The sequence below is a fragment of the Channa argus genome, chromosome 4 (assembly GCF_033026475.1).
Source record: "Channa argus isolate prfri chromosome 4, Channa argus male v1.0, whole genome shotgun sequence".
Classification (NCBI taxonomy): Eukaryota; Metazoa; Chordata; class Actinopteri; order Anabantiformes; family Channidae; genus Channa; species Channa argus.
The window spans coordinates 25,240,391-25,258,061 of NC_090200.1; the positions used below are offsets into that span (position 1 = coordinate 25,240,391).

At 38.8% G+C, this 17,671-nt stretch overlaps 1 protein-coding gene across 2 annotated transcripts; it reads right to left on the minus strand.

Annotated features, from left to right (window-relative positions):
- Window positions 1-1,434: 1,434 nt before the first annotated feature.
- Window positions 1,435-16,646, minus strand: ca5a (carbonic anhydrase Va). Of its 2 annotated transcripts, XM_067501631.1 has the most exons (8): window positions 16,552-16,646; window positions 16,102-16,459; window positions 11,895-12,092; window positions 10,651-10,769; window positions 7,400-7,495; window positions 7,213-7,275; window positions 5,280-5,438; window positions 1,435-4,583 (listed from the first exon to the last, which is right to left on the minus strand). In XM_067501631.1, exons 2-8 carry the CDS (start codon window positions 16,241-16,243, stop codon window positions 4,413-4,415), a joined length of 948 nt encoding a protein of 315 aa, XP_067357732.1. In that variant the 5' UTR covers window positions 16,244-16,459; window positions 16,552-16,646; the 3' UTR covers window positions 1,435-4,412. The 2 variants fall into 2 exon arrangements, with proteins under 2 accessions (XP_067357732.1, XP_067357731.1); XM_067501630.1 differs by having other exon boundaries at window positions 16,102-16,609.
- Between the last annotated feature and the right edge of the window lie 1,025 nt (window positions 16,647-17,671).

Sequence of the window (17,671 nt, forward strand, 5' to 3'; positions counted from 1 at the left end):
AGATTTGGAATTCAAAAGGTTCACTTGCATTTTTCTTTTTTATCAAGCACGAACCAACTAAAACTAGTGTATGTGAAGCAAAGCCATCTACATGCATAATCTTTTCACCTGCCCACAGTTCCCTTGGAAGTGAGCTGAGCAGTAAACATCTACTGCCTCTTATGGATATGTATATTTTGCTATGACTCAGAGACTAACTGATTGTGAGGCTAATCCATCCCCACTTGTGTTCTGTATTTTTAACATTGTTTTGCTACAAGGGACTGGAGCCTAAAAGACGTTGTGATCATTAACAAACATTTTTACTTAAAGTTAAACTTTTTTTTTCATTTAATGAATTTTATTGAATCTGTGTAATTAATTTCTGTAATATTTACAACAATGCAAGCTTTAAGAAACAGGATGAGCTTTTATGGTCATTTAATAGGTTAATTAGCTCAAATAAATGATGTAAATAAAATGTAAGAACATTTGGGATCTGGGTACAGTGGTAAAACACTTGTCTACAGGTTATAGTACTACTTAATATCACATCCAAATGTGGTTTGTTAGAACATAATCTCATTTTCCTGTTTTAGTTTTTTTTCGATATGTGTATTCCATAAATGTGTCTGTGTGAACACAGCAAGTGAATTGGGAAGATGCACTCCACAAAAACTGTAATAACTTCTCTAATTTAAATAGAAGAAATATTCATGCCGTAAACTACATTACAATTAATTATAATTAAATTAGCATCATTTGTATATATTTAAAATATTTCAAATGTACCCTTTCATATACTGTAATTCTTTTTGGAGTAAAGACTTTTACAATACTAGGAACTTATAGTAATAATAATAATAATAATAATAATAATAATAATAATAATAATAATAATAGGAACGTTTCTGACAGGCATTTAATGTAAATTATACAGTCAATTCTTTATGGTTATGGACATACGCATTATAGTTTAATCTGACCCATGCAGTACAATCTCCTATTGCTGGAAATACACACCATAGTACAAAATGTGTATTATTCTGTTTAAATATGTGTATAACTCTTCAGCTTTGTAAGGATTAAACAATCCAGTGGTGTATATATCGTTTGTAGGCACTTTAAGACCTTGAAACTTGGTTTCAAACCTTACATATTTCCAATATATTAAATGTTACTGTTAAAATAAGAAAATCAAATAAGCCTCCATTACTTCTTTTTCCTATCCGAGCCAATTCCTCTATGAATTAGCGAAAATAGGACTAAGTCACAAGACAATAATGTGAGACTATTAGACTTAATTAAAAGTGTATAGAGAGCTTAGAACTACTTTTTGGACCCTTTAAACATGTAACAAAAACAACAATCACACTCAGCAGCAAGTACTCACCACTATATCCACTTCTATTAAGGCAACTTACATGTAAAAAGAACAAGAGAGAGGAATGAATATCCTTTCTATATTAGACATTTATTTATGATCAATTAATTTCATAGTCTTTAAAATAAACTTTACATCAAGTGACACTGTTAAGTGCTTTTTAACTTTGCCCATGGCAGCAAAAACACATCCTGGTTCCTTAGCTGGATGGGTCCCTCACAGGAAGACTCCCAGGCAGAGCAAGGCATGCTGGATGGGGAGAGGCCTGAGCAGGGCCCCTCAGGGCAGGAATGTTGGCTGCCCACTGGACAAATAAACAGCTAAAACATGTACTGCAGAGAGTGTAGAGCATACATAACATACACCTGCTAAAACATCCCACCAAGCTACAGTAGATGATAGATGAACCAAAATAAAATGCAGCCTGAAAAATCTTTATAAACATACACGTATTATAAAGGAAAAGAGTGATATAAGTCACAAGCATGAGTTTTAACACTTTTGAAAATTTAATTGATGCAGAAAACATTAAATTTTCTTTTCAATTAAACCGTTGATGAACACTTGTATTGAAATACATGGATGTCACTGAATCAAAAGTTTGAAAAAGGCATATAAAAAGTAGATTAACGTAAGTAAAACACTAGGAAACAAAGGCAGATCATGATGCATGATTCAAATAGACCAGAAAAATACTGCTGTCAACGATAAAGGCAGTATGGATCCCTTGTTTTCATGTTAGTATAATACATCAAATATAGATTCAGTATTTAATCTACTATAAAGGGAAAATAAATTTATTTTTAAATGTAATTTTACACTATGTTCATGCTGACATGTCTTTCCACTTTCAAATTTGTCTCAAACTTCCCCGGCTCAGCCTCTTCTGTGTTTTAATAATGACGCTGAGCTGTCAAACTAAATTAACAACTCTCAGTGCCCATTACGTGGCATCATATCCTTTCTATACATGTCCTGTTACTCTAGTCAATGCAGCTTCATGTGAGGCCTCAACTAGGGAGCTGATGGAGGTCCTACTAGGGAGATGGAGCAGGATGCATGATGTGAGCGTTTTGTGTTTATGGAGTGAAAAGGGAGGTGAGGGGCCAGTTTGGACAATCCCATTGTTACTGACATTAATGAGGGATTATAAAGACAACCATGAGCACATTCCAATCTCAGCTCAACTGTGCATCCACGGAAGAAACCTTTACACATGGACAGATTTAAAGTAGTTTACTGGTTTGTAGAACAAGATGTCCAGTATAAATATGAGCTCTCTCCCTTCTCTTTTCTTTATCTCTATCCCTCATTCTCGTTCTAATTAAGCCTGCACAGGGAAGATGTATCAAGTGCACCACTAGGATTGGCCATGAGCCAAAGCAGGGAGACTACCAGACTTCTTTTAGATGATGCAAGGTTTCATATGCAGCCACAAAGTCATCTGCGCCATGTCTGTAGTATTTCACTAATACATTTGGATTAGGTTTAAACCATACAAAGGAACGTTTTATTTACCACAGATTAAAGGTTTTAGAGTTGTGAATAAAGAACCTCAAGTAGTTCGACTACTGGAAGCCAGTATAAACATAAGCAGCATAGAGCTATTGTAGGCACTTGGTCCCACTATCACTTGTCTATCCCTTACAGAGTCTCGCCAATAATAATAATACGCAACCACCACAGCTATTTGTGGTGGTATCCTTTGTGCATTTTGACTTTAGATTAGAAATTGTACATACTTCAACAATATTTCTAACAGTATCCCTTACTTAAAACAGTAACATGTGGTTTGTTCTGTTATTTCATTTCAACCAGTCTGATTCAATCAGCTGATATTTGTGTGTATCATGACAAGGTTTACTGCATTTCTCTACCTTCCTGAGCTCACTGGCTGAATACAGCAGTGTGTTGTAGAAGTTCTGGTGACTTGTCTGATCCCACTCACTCTATTCAGTGGAGCGAAGATCAGAGTTTCTCTCCTGAAGAAAATGTCAACTGAGCCCTGACCCCTAATGTGAGCAACCAAGACCAAGCACTGTTCTTGAACAACAGGTTTGTAACAGAGATACTTTTCAGGCTGTGAGATGTGTTAGGGAAACTTGTACAATAGCAGTGAGTCACACAGAACATTTAAGGCACTGTAGTAATTGTTCCAGAGACCACTGCAAGTCAAAGTAAAGGAAGAGAACTGCTTAACTTGATATATGCTACAATAACCTGGTATATTTGTGCGTATTAGTAACATTCTGTCATTGCTCAGTAGAGTTCTTAAGGAGTTTTGAAGGAGTATTAAAAGTATATGATATTCAGACATCAAATATCACACACTTTAAGAAATAAAGGTTTCTGAATGTCAGATGTACTGTATACAATAAAATCTCTGTAACAAATGGAGAAAACATACATTCTTCTCAAGTCAGTAAAACTCACCAAACAGCCATTCAGGATTTTGAAAAGTTTCACTGTGGTAAAAACAAAAATCACGACAATTGAAATATTAAATATTATAGTGAAGACACACTTCCAAATCTTCTAGTGGGTGTTGTTTAAAGTGGCAGCAGCTCCCGCCTCCTTATATGGAGGTAAAACCATTAACAGAAAGTCAGTGCAGATTCTACTGTTTTACTGCATGCTACTGATTTTTTACTTCCAGCTCTATGTGATTCTCTACTCTGAGCTGTTGAACTTAACAATTTTCGGATTTATGATCAATATAATTGCTATCAAAAACTAGAAAAACTACGTGTTTCCCCTACAGCAACCATCCCTATTGGTTATAGGTTTGAAAACAGCCCAACAAAAACCTGAGAAGTCTATAGAAAATAACAGCTACCTAGAACCCGAAATATTTCTTTACTGTACCTGTTAGATGGATGTTTGTGATAAAAGTATAACTTAAGTTTCTCAGAGGAAGCTTTTTTATATGAGTAACAATTGTGTTGTGACAGAATGAATAAAACTAAGGACACAGTACAAGTAACTTTTGCTGCAGTCACTATATGTAACAGTGGTCTGTGTGTTATTATGTGTCCTGGGTCCAGCTGCATCAGTGGTTGTGCTTGGTGCCTTCAGCTGAATTCACCTCCTGTAGGAAAGGACTGAAAGAGGAGCGGACGGTGCGGCCGCACAGAGGCTGCTGCACACGGAAGTTGTTCACCATACTTTTCTGTACATCCTCCTCTGCTGAAGTGAACAGGAGGCTCCGGAAGACTGCCAGCTGAAGAGCCAGAGAGAAGAAATTCAAAGTGTCTTCATCAGGCTATGACACAGCTTTCAAAGCCTGTTGGATTTTCTCTATTTAGAGTCAATAGCGTTCAAAATCTAACACTAGTTGCCTCATTGTTTATAGTCAAGCTTAGGTTACATAATAAAAACTGTGGCAATATACTACTGAATAGGATGACATTTGAATATGTCAAACCAGATTTAAACGCCACTTTAAAGACAACAGGAGCCCCCTAGTGGTTAGTCTAGAAGGGCTAAAGCTCTGTGAGGAAATACACCCACATCTCATACATATAAGTTTGCATGAAACTAACATTCAGTTTCCATTCAGACTGTAAGCTTCTGAGAAAAATAAGCTTCTAAATGCTGTGCTATGTTTAGAAAACAGCTTCTGTATCTGGGAATAAAAGTGCTGTGAGCAATGATTAAAGGCCATAAAACAACAAAACCATCAGCTACAATAGGCTACAAAACAAAAACCATAAGACTTTTAGTCTTAGAGGTTATACACCTTTAATCACTGCACTTTTATCATTGTGAGGACACTCCTCAAAGGGCTGCATTCACCGGCCTGAACCCTAATGCTTAACCCTAATTTCAACCATAAAAAAGGTGCTTTTATAGATGTTGTCAGGAATGGGGACAAGCAAAATTTCTTCACTCCAAAAGGTCTAAAACTAACATGTACCTGGTCATGGCTGACTTCTATGTGTTGCTTCATGATGATCCAGGTGACAGATTCTGTCAGAGGAGGTGTTGTCAGAGAGCCGTGGTATGTCCAGTAGTCATCAGTGTTGGAAGGTAAGAGACAAGCAGGGTCGAACCTGTTAAACTCTACCACACTGTCCTGCAGAGCACCAAGCAAACATAGACGTGGTGTGAAATACAGACATCCGTTGAGCTACCTCTGTGTTATATTATTTTATGTTTAGGAAAAAAAACAAGCAGAGTCGCAGCTGAAATTATACTGTTCCCACAAAAGGTTCAGATCTCAATCAGTGGCGAACTTCTGCATCATTACACCACCAAGCATGATGACAAATATTACCATTATCTAATCGTTATCTAGTGTGCAACATGTCAAAAAACTATTACACAAGACTATTGAGTGTAGTGTTATTATCTCCGTTGCCAAAAAGACATTATCAAACATTAATAATGATAAGCGAAACAGTAGCAATGATGTAAAAGAAGGAAAAACTATGACATCAGTTCATTCACCTTCAAATGGTACAGCCACCAGTAGTTTTGTCACCATACCAAACTTATGACCTCCTTACAGTTACCTACCATTACTCTCTACACTGATACTGAAACAATACCACAGCATAAATATAAACCATTACAGACACACCACACACACACACACTGTAGTGTTCAGGCTAACCCTGGTTTTTCGAATCGTCACTGGAAATACCAGACAGTTAATGTAATTTAGGTCTGTTAAGTGTTTTCTTGTTAAATTTATTTTCATGAATGTACGTTTTTAAAGCTTTCTACACAGTAATCTAATCTCCTTTAGACTTGGGTTTATGTGTTTTCTTTGGCAGTTAGAACTGCAACCAGATATCACTTATTAAACACTGTTTAAAAGACTTAATGCACCTCTTTGGCGCACTACTGTGTGTATTTACTAGTATCAGAAATAATTACTGATAAAAAATGCACCTACCGCGATTATCATTACCAGCACTGATAAGAATAACCTGATCATGTATAACTGGTGTTGTCTGCATACGAGGCCTGATTTTTAGAAGCTTGCAATGTATAATTAAGTTAACTTATCAATGTAAACATTAGGGATGTTAAGCACATCAGTGAATTAGCTAAAAAGAAAAAGCAAAATTAAACATTTATCATTGTCTTTAACTGCCCCATTAAAGCTCAAACAATACTTATTACACATTTGACCTATATTTAAGGGCATGTCACTCTAACCTGTTGCTCTTGGAACTTAGCATGTCTGTTGCCAAGGTGCTGCCAAGTTGTACTTGTAGGCTCTCTTGGTTGGTGCACGTTTAACACGCCGTTTACAGATGTGCCTTGTGGTGTCCGAAGGCTTGCCCTGACTCTCAGCTCCTTGAGTTTGTCTTTGATTTGTTCGTCTGCTTTGTCTAGAAGCCATGCATGATCATACAAGTCTTTCATTTACCATGAGAGCTACCTGCAGCATGCTGATGACAGGCATGCCCAACTACGTCTCCAGGCAGGCAGTGCAAACAATGAGCCATCCTCACACACCCCACTGTCAAACATTGACTCAACTGAGGAAATACTGCTCTCATTTAACCACCTTCATATTTAAAAGTCCTAATACTAATAAATGTGGTGTCGCATTGTTTTTGCGATCTATAGATGCTACGCAAACAAAGCTGTTCTCCAATTCATTGCTTATCAACTATAACAAATTGAAAGTTTTTCAGGTAAACAGCCCATTGTTACTTGTAGATGCCCTGAGTGAGGCTTGTCTGATAAGCCTTGTGTTACTACTAAACCACTAGGTAGTTAAGATCAACTTTCAAACAGTTTAGTAGCTGCTCAGTAGTGCACTTTAAATAAGCATGGGGTAAAAATGTATGTCATTGGACAAATGATCTATTTAAACTGTATGTGTCACTGACCTTGTGTCTGATTGTAGGTAGAGCATCCACCAGTTTCTGCAGCCCCTCGTGTCTCTTTCCCACCTACCCAAAGATCAAACATTAATATGGACCGCACTCAGTGCAAAACTCTTAATACAGTACACACACTGTTCACATTGAAGACACCAGTAGGCTCAAACACATTTGTGCTTGTACATGTGTGTACCTTAAGAAAGACTCCAATAACAGCCAGTCCGTTATCCTCCATCACCGCCTCCTCAAACAAACTGTACTTATCAGCATTCCAGTGCACCAAGTGGAGCTGGGAACACACAGAAAGGACAAATCATTTGAAAGCGTGCCTGTGTGTTCTTATATTTGCTATCAAGTGAAAAGCAAAAAAACATAAGACACAGACCAGATACGGACATACCAAGATGAGAATAAGATTTCAGGGACTGTATTCTGATCCTCTGAATACACACACACACACAGCTAAGTGATAAAAAACAAAACAAATAAACACATTCCAAATAAGTTTGGCTACTGGTCAAGTAAAACATCTGTTACCTGCCCGAAGGTCAAGTGGTCAAGCCCTGTTATTTCTTATCAGCACAACAACATTACAGTGGCCCACAGCTAATGGAGACACATACGGTGAAGTACTTTTAAACTTGTTTTAAACAATATCCCTAATTAAAAACCAGTCTGAACATTTACACAATGCAAATCTTGGATTCAGTGATACATCCACCTGATAATGGGCAGTCGCGAGTGGAGCCGCAGCCTGTTGCAGTTGCTCTCCTTTTCTTTTAATTTATTCTTCCTTTTTAAATTGGTTTAATGTAGTATTTTAGTATAGTATCCAGTTTGTTGTGTAAAGCTTGCCCTCTCTGATCATGTGATTGGAGGAGTTTTTGTCTTTGATTTTTGTTATCGGTGAAATTTTTCTGCTTCAAACAATGACCAGCATGCAACAGCTGTATGGAGCTGGAGCCGGGTCATTTGTTTACAGTGGGGAACAGCTGATTGGGCTGCAGCAGACCGGCACCGTGGATTTAAGCTTCGTTCTGACTTTAAACACCCCAGACGAAATAAGAAGGAAAACCGTGAGAGGTCGCAGAGCTGGTAAAAAGCCAAAGAGTGGAAAAGAAAACAGGTGAGCGAGTTGAGAAGATTCAAGCCGCATCTCCCATGTCTGATTATGGGCAACTTGAGGTCTCTGGACAAAAACGTGGACGAATTGACTGCACTGGTGAGGAAGGAAAATATCTTTCGAGAGTGTAGTCTAATGTGTTTCACGGAGATATGGTTGTAGGACAGTATGCTCGTCACATGCATCAGTTTTGACGGCTACTGCACAGTGCGGGTGAATTGGAGGAGAGAGGAAAACGGAAAGAGGAAATGAGCGGGCCTGGTTGGCAACATCAACAACAGGTGGTGCTGTCAAACTGGTCATGTTAATGTGAAAGAAAGGCAGTGGGCCTCCGTACATACTATATGCCCAGGACGTGTGTGGCATCCTTCAGCAAATCTTCAAACTGAGCCTGCAGCTGGAGAGGCTGTCTTAGGGATGGAAAACATCATGCCTGGTGCCAGTACCGAAAGTGGCCTGCCCCAGTGTCCCCAGCGCCTACAGACCTGTGGTTCTAACCTCCCACATCATGAAAGTGTTGGAGAGACTGGTCCTGGACTTCCTCCAGCCTCTGGTGAAACCATCTCCCGACCCCATCAGGTTTGCTTATTAGCCTCAGCTGAGGGTGGAGGACACCGTCATCCACCTGCTACACTGCATCTACACCCACCTGGACAAACCTGGGGGGTCTGTAAGGATTATGTTCTTTAACTTCTCCTGTGCTATTAACACAATCCAGCCTATCCTGCTGGGGGGAGAAATTAAAAAGAATACTCGTCGACACCCCCATGGTTGCCTATGCCAGTATGTCCTTTTGCAGAACTGTTTGTCTGACACTGTGACCTGCAGCACAGGTGCTCCTCAAGGAGCTCCTCAAGATGCCCCTTTTCTCTTCACCCTGTATGCCTCAGACTTCAGGTACAATTTAGAGTCCTGCCACCTTCTGAAGTTTTCTGATGACTCTGCGGTTGAGTATGGAACACTGGTGGACAGTTTTGTTAACTGGTGTGAGCACAATCATCTCCAGTTCAACATCAGTAAAACAAGGGAACTGGTGGTGGACTTCAGGAAGTCTCGGACTCCTGTCAATCCTCTCCATTCGGGGAGCGGGGGTGGAAATAGTTTCGAAGTACAAATACCTGGGTGTCCACCAGGAAAACACAAAGCAGGCTGTAGTTTCTAAGGAAAGTAAGGTCCATCAGCATCTGCAGCACCATGCTGCGGATGTTTTATGAGTCAGTGGTAGCCAGCTCCGTCTTCAATGCTATGGTTTGCTGGGACAGCAATATGAAGGTGGCGGACAGTAACAGACAGGACAAACTAATAAGGAGGGCTGGTTCGGTTCTGGGGGAGAAGCTGGGCCCTCTGCATGGTGTGGCTGAGAGGATAATGTTGTCCAAACTCCTGTCAATCCCGGACAATCCTTCCCACCCACAACACTGTGTGATGGCTGCACAGACGAGCACTATCAGCCAGAGACTGATCATAGTCAAGTGCTCCACAGTATGCCACGGGAGATCATTTCTCCCAGTGGCCTTAAAACTGTTGAACTCATCCAACTTCTGTAAAAAAGAGAGGGACTAAATGGTCTATAGTTATGTTTTTATTTCATTTATGTTTACTCCTCTAGCTTGGAACTGATAAAATGCTAAGACTGTTTTATTGATAACCACCACCCTGATCAAGTCAAGAAGGGCCTTGGTCAGGGTGGTGTTTATCAATAAAACAGTCTTAGCATTTTATCAGTTTCCAGATTAAATCTACAAAACAATAAAATTTGATAAAACACCATCACACATACACAGGTTTGGCTCAGACCCAGTGGTTTAAACTCTTACCTCACTGGAGTGCTGTTAAAGAAAAACTACTTTGACATAAAACTTATGGTATAACTAGGTGATACCAGAGGTTTTCTATCACCAAGATTTATAAAAGGGATTCATTAACTAGGACTGTAAAATGTACATAAAACCTTCTTTATGATACCTCTTCTCTTGGACTACATGGTACTTTGAAATGTCCTTGCTGTGCAAAAAAAGTGTATACAACTGCTACTGTACTAAAAAGAAATTGTAATATTCTCGTTCTTATCAATCTTTCTGTTTACACTAAACGCATTCTGTTTTACAAGAACAGAGATTTTCTTTTCTACCATTCATCCTACTGACAATATTACAGAAATATTTCCTTCATATCACACTTCTTCATTCATCATACATAAATACTGTTTTGATGCTGTAGTGTGAAAATAATAAGTTTCCCTGTGATCCTAGTGTAGTTTGTGTTTGTGTGTGTGTGTGTGTGTGTGTGTGTGGGGGGGGGGGGTGTCAGAGTCACTGTACCTCTGCAGGGAACAGCCTTCTGTCCACAGTGTGTTCTGACCCCCAGGCGTTGCTCTCACCCCAGTGGAAGTGGAACTGACAGAGCCTGAATTTGTCTTGCAGTGGGCCCCCTTTCAGTGCTGCACAACGTAGTTAAAGGACATGATATTTTGAGTCACACGTCAATAAATACAGATTTCACAATCCTGTCGTAAAAGTGAAATACCTGTAGAACAAAGGAATCAGTTCATATCTCAAATTGCATTTGAGGATATCATCTTCTAGAACAGATGTAAATCAAACACCAATAAAAAAAAAAGATTTTATTATCATCATAACCTGTTTATCATTATACAGTATAAATGGGTAAGGGTTTCTCCTTATCTTATCATTTTTAAAGGCTGACACTGAAGGTGCTTGTATTCTTGCCCACATTACTCCACAGTTTGAAGTGAGTGTTTATATTAGTGGTAATAAAATCCTGTTCCCCACTTCACTTGATTATAAACTTGTTTTTGTTCTTAGTTCTAGACTGAGCTCATAGTACAAAGCGCATGACATCTGTGATCTGTATAAAGTGTGTAATTTTGGAGCCTTTGTAATTTTACCAAAACAAGGTCTCTATTTATAGAGTTTCTACGGTTTGGAAAGTTGGGAGTTTCTTGGTGCAGCCCAGTAATTATACCAACATCAACAACACTGTAAACACAGATTATATAGTAGTTGTTGAGGTCAGGGGAGATGAGCAAGTCACGTGACAGCCAACAACGTGGCACATGTAGTTTATTTTTCAATGACTTTCAGAGTAGCAGTTTGTATGGTGGATTATCCTGCATACTTTAGGTGGCAGCAAAGGAGATTATCCTCTTGTGTAAATGAAAACATGTGCTCTGCCTGCAAAGATTTCCCTTACTCCATATATATATAGATACATATAACATATATAATTATATTTTATGGGCGTCTAAAAGGAAGTTAATGGCAGGATTGTGTGGATTTAATTACATCTTCAGATGCAAGATTTTATATATATATATATATATATATATATATATATATATATATATATGTATATATATGTATATATATATATATATATATATATATATATATATATATATATGTATATATATGTATATATATATATATATATATATATATATATATATATATATATATATATATATATATATATATATATGATAGATATATACATACATAGATATATAGATATAGATAGATATAGTGGTCAGAAGAGCACTCACTGGACTTGTCTGTAGTGTCATCATACTCCACCAGGAAGGAGTAACCATTGTTCCAGATTTGTTGGCATGTGTCTGGGTCATAGTCGTTGACAAGAGGCTTCAGCTCTGAATCAAAGACGCTCATTCTTACAACAATGTCAATAGGAGACTGACGATCACCTCCTGGTACCGCAAGAGGTCCCTGCCACATGGGATGCACTAAAAGACAGTAGGAAAAAAGATTGATTAAGTTTAAAAATTTAAATAGCCACATTAAAGCGCAGTCCTTGATGCCTTTGTAAATGTAAAAGAGAGAAAGAGACACCTACTTTTCATGTTGTATTCTCCTGCTTCCTGCATTTTTACACAGTCCATTGTAAAGTTTGAAGTTCTCACAGAAAACACAGTTTAAAAACTACACAGAGACACACTGTTCTTTTGTCCTGAGCTGTTAGAAGGAACTGAATTCAAAAGAGCAAGGCAAGTAATAGTAGTTCCTTCCAATCCTCTCTCTCTCTTTTTTTCACTGAAAGGAAATTACAAAATAATATAAGTGGGCTGGCTCTACAGAAAGTGACACGGGGAATGTTCTGGCACACCTCCAGCTCCAATCCACAGCAGGGAAAAAAATCAGATCAGGACCTCTGATTGGTTAAATCAGCAGGGTCTGTCAGCAAAATGGACTTGTCACTACGCAACAAAAAAGGGAAAAAACAACTAAAGAAAAAAAAAACTTCACTTAATTGGGAAAAAAAGTTTTAAGCCATTTTGTGAAAAAAAAAAACGCTAATTTCAAGTGTGCTTGTGACAGGGCACAAAGGCAGCTCAGTTTGCTTTCATTCAGCACAGAGCTTAAGGTTTCTGCTGTGATCCCAGCTGAACAGGTCTGCCTGGGAGATGACCTTTATCTTCATCAGATTTCACCACCTTCTCCTGGGGAAGCCAGCCACCTGACCCACTTATTCCACAGACCCACAATAACTGGTCTTGCAAAGCCATTCATGCACTCTTGGTCAGCTTTGAGGGTGTTCTGATTCAAAGCATGTCAGTGCCACTATGCTGTGCTGTTGAAAATGCCAAGATCACCAGGCATCCTGACTCAGAGAACAAGTATGTATGAAATGGATGAGTCTTCTGCCACAACGGTCATCAATGTCTTTAAGATGTACAAATTTGAGTCCTAGTAAGAGAGACAAGCAAGAGTGAACACAGGTTTGCTTTCTGCAATAAACATGTGTCCTAAAGGGGAACAGGATGGTGATGTTGCTGAGCGTCTACTTAACCACTCTTGAGTCAAGATGACAAGTTTATAACCTGCAACCAGTTCATAATTTTTCACCACTTACAGTCTACTGCCAGGTTCTTGCAAATCCTTGCGTATTCACAATAAATGACAATTGTCATTTTTAATAAGGCAGTTGTGTTGTATTGCTACAGTAAAGAAACAAGTGCTGTGCTGAAATTGTCCGGCTAAGTGAACAAAGTAAATTCAAAAACCTCTAGCATTTAAGAAAGTTCTACAGGTTCGTGTGCATTTGCTAATGCAACCTCCAACTAGGCAGGTATCAGGTGACAGGCATCACTGATACTCTACTAATTTTAAATGAAAAAGGTGACTTTATTTAATCACGCTGATGCTCACAGCTTACTGTGTGTTCTAGAGAATGTTGAAGGACCCTATTGACCATGTGTATTCGTAAGCTTTTTCCAATGAAAATACTGCTTAGAAATTTCATTTTTATGAAAAGCAACTTAATTATTTTCTACATATTGTTCAGCACTTATTAGCACTACTAACAGCAGGCTAGATCATGAAAGTGGTGGACTTTAATAGATACCTTTATATGGATACTCTGGGTAGTTCTCATTTGAACAGGAAATATGTTCTACAAAAAATATAATATATATAATTTTCACTAAAAACTGTTCTGCAGTTCTTAAGATACTGAGAGGGGACTACCTTAAAGAGTGTTGACAACATAAAATCAAGACAAGTTGATTTAAGTAACTTCTTTAAGAGGCCTTTGGTACTCCAGTTAAGGTTTTCAGGCAGCAGTTCCTTCTCAGAGTGTGTCTCCTATGGCTATTGAAATTAATCAAAAATGATATTTAGAGAAAGAAAAAGAAAAAATTTAAAATAAAACTAAAAAGCGCTTCAGAGTCCACTTAAAAAAAGCTTTCACAAAGGTTTGAACAGGCAGTGCCCAGCACAATAAGTTAAGTTAAAGTTAAATATGAATCACAGTTCAACACAAAACCTGTGCTGCACCACGCAGATTTTTCATATCGAAACATTTTTTGCACCTTGACTTTTACGATATATTTTGCAAGACAACAATTGTGTCAAGGGCAGGGGTGAGGAAGTTGTTGTGACTTAGACGAGCTTGGGTGATGTCAATTTTTAAAAGGCGTGTCAAAATAAAAAGACAATTCTGCTTTACTCAACCCAGCAAGAACAACCGCTTCTTGTCCCTTCAGGGGTCGCCACAGCGGAACATGTTCTGCACTTTGATTTGGGAGGAGTTTTTACACTGCTACCCTCCCATTTTATCCAGGGTCAGGACCAGCACCAAGATAGCCCTTAGTGGCTGGGTGGAGCCACACCTGGTGGGTTGGGGTTTGATCTCACGGCCTTCTGCATCCCAACCCAATGCTCTACCCATTGAGCCCAATTTGTCAACCTGGCATATTTTCCATTAGTTGTTAACTCACTAAGAAAGTAATTTCAACTGTACTGTTTTTGGTCAACATTGTCCTTTTTTTCTGAAACAAATAGCTTTATTAATCTGCCTTCCTTGATACTGCATATCGTGGCGATCCTGAAACAATTTATCGCCTTGGCTCAATGGGTTGTGCTAAATATGGATTCCATCAGTTGTAGAGAAACTAAGACTTTCGAAAAACAACATATATTGGGGGCAACCTGTGAAAGCCACAGGAGTCTCTTACAATACTGATGAGGCCATATCCATCCATCGATCCTTTATCTGTAACCACTTAGGGTTGCTGGGGGGGTTGGAGCCTACTCCAGCTGTCATATGATGAGAGGCGGGGTACACCCTGAACTGGTCGCCAGTCAATCTCAGGGCCAACACAGAAAGACATACACAGACAGACAACCATTCACACCTATAGTGTTTTTTGATTTTCTACTGTTGACCTAACATGCGTGACGTCGGATTGTGGGAATAAAACCCATTCAAGGACGGTAAGAACATGCAAACTCCAAAAAAAAAAAAAAAAAAAAGCCTCAGGTGACTGGGGATGTGTGACCTTCTAGCTGTGTGCTGCACTTACTTTATGATGTTTACAGAGCATATTTTCACAGGAAAAGGTCTGTGCATTTTAGGCCATTTTTTTAAAGAAGAATTTTGTTCTGGGTAAAGAACTTCAGGGCTGACATGAAGAGAAGAAAACGTTACCATGAGCTTATTGTTTATTTAAAAACCTGTAGGCTGAATGCACTGTTTGCCTAAATATGCACTGCTTTGTGTCCTTGTTTATCATACCACAGGTCTGACATTTAAATCAAACAGATGCTGTTCATTTAGCTTAAAGTGACCACAGGCGCATCTTATACTTGCACTGGAAAAACGTTTCATTTTAACATTTTTGCAATGTCTATCACATCATCTGCCAAGATGCCACAGCTAGAAATGTATGGATAACAATCGTCCATAAGGATATTCACAGTGAACATGTGACTGCGACGTTAAAAGCGCAAATAATTAAACTGTGTTGCTTGACAAGGCCTCTTCAGTGAGCAATATAAAAGCAACATATGTAGTTACACTGTATAGAGCCCCCTAAAAGTGGGTCAAAGGGCTTCTAGTGGCCCCCAGCAGTGATAAGGGATATCTCCAGGTGTTTGGAAAAGCAGGAGTCTGAGGCTAATCTCAAACTAAGCTGAGTCAACACAGGAGTGTTGATCCAAATCCAGTGATGAGGAAGATCCAGTCCGTGCTTTCCGGTATTCATTGTGCACATTTTTTTTTCAGATGACAACAAAAGTGACCATCAACTGATGCTATGTGACCCACAACAATGAAAGGCTTTAAAGCCACATCCAGAGCCCAGTCGAAATCAATGACACGCTGACACATATGGTGCCACTGTGGACGACAATGCCTGCACCAACGCACAGCTGTATCGACACACAGGAAAAAAAAAAAAAAAAAAAAAAAAAGGTAGTGTCGCTTTACAGCATGACATGTTTTGCAGTACTTACCTTGCGACAGGACATATTTGCTTGAGCACGCCGTGAGGTTGCATCTCCTGACAGGCTTTATTTGGTGACTCTTGGTTTGTCTGAAGAGCTGTCGGTGAAGCTGGAAAGCCAGGGGTCTTACTACGGACGGCAGAGTCACCATGTTAATCAACCCGGCGGTGCCAGCGTTCGTGCAAGCTGCTACAGGAAACGTCTGCAACCGTGTTTCGTCGCCGTGTTTCTATCAGAAGTTATGGTTAGCAGCTGCGTTTACGCTACCTACTGTTGCTTAACTCAGCGAAAGATAGCGAACTCTCAGTTCAGAAAACCAGAAAGTCGGGTGGCTGCCTTGTTCTGACTCTGCCCTCCCGTCTTTTACCTGCAGGCGAGGGAATGGACCGGTTTTAGTTTTAACGAAAGCTTTGGCTTTAGTATAAACCGATCATCGCTTCGTGGACAGGGTAAGTTTACCTCATGGAATTGCGCCCTCCCCGGTTCAGACCCTCGATAAAAGAGAATAGGTAGCACCGCTGTTACAAAACGTCCTGGGAGGGGAGGGGAAGGGATGGCGAGGTTGGGCGGAGGGTAAGGGGTGCTGACCAATCAGCGACCTCCTCTGAGGGGCGTTAATGATGGTGACGATGATGTACACAATGTACCGTAAACAATGCGAACATGTAAACCCACCAGATTGGTATTTTTTTTTAACCAATTACATATTCTCCAGGTTTGGAGGCCTAGATTATAGATTCATTTATTAGTTAAGTAAAAAATGTAATTACATAAGCCAAAGCTTCTTTCCTGGTCCCATAACTTTTCTCTCAATCTCAATCTCTGAAGGTTGAATCATGTCAACTGGATTTGCGTAAAAAAAGTCACATTTTAGTTTGCTTATGTCCTGCCCTAAATTTTTACCCAGATTCGAAAATGTTTGATCGACTATTTTTGTTAACCTGTATTAAAATTCACTAACCGCTATATTCCTGCAAATATTTCAAACAGATTTTATCTTTGTCTTACATGTAGTATCTTACTTGGTAAATCTTACCTTATGTCATCTTATGTGGTAGAAAGTTTGGAAGATCACTATACAATAAAGAGTAAGGTAAAGTTTCTTTTCGGGATATGAATCGGTATTCTCCCTCTAAGTTCTTTCTGCAAAAGGACAATGCTATTAATTATAAGTTTTGAGAAACATATCCTAAAGATTTGCAACACCTGTTTTAGAAATGTGTATATTCCCATACATTTTGGAAGGAGATCAGTGCTTTTATTACTCAGCATATTGACCATGATTTTGTCCTGTCTCTCGAAAGTGTTATTTGGTTTCCTTCTGTGAAAGAAAATGAATATTCTATTGTCAATTCGATTTTATTATTAACTAAAATGCATAGTTATAAAATGAAGCCTTACATGGTATTGTATGTGCAATAGTACATAAAAATAATTCAGTAAATATTCCACTGTGTCAACACATTTGCTCTACACTTTTTTTCCCTCAATTCCAGATTTTGTGTTCTTTAATGTTTGTTAAATAAAAGTTTTAAAAAGTGTGTCAGACAGGTGAACTTTCCCATAAAATGTCATAAAG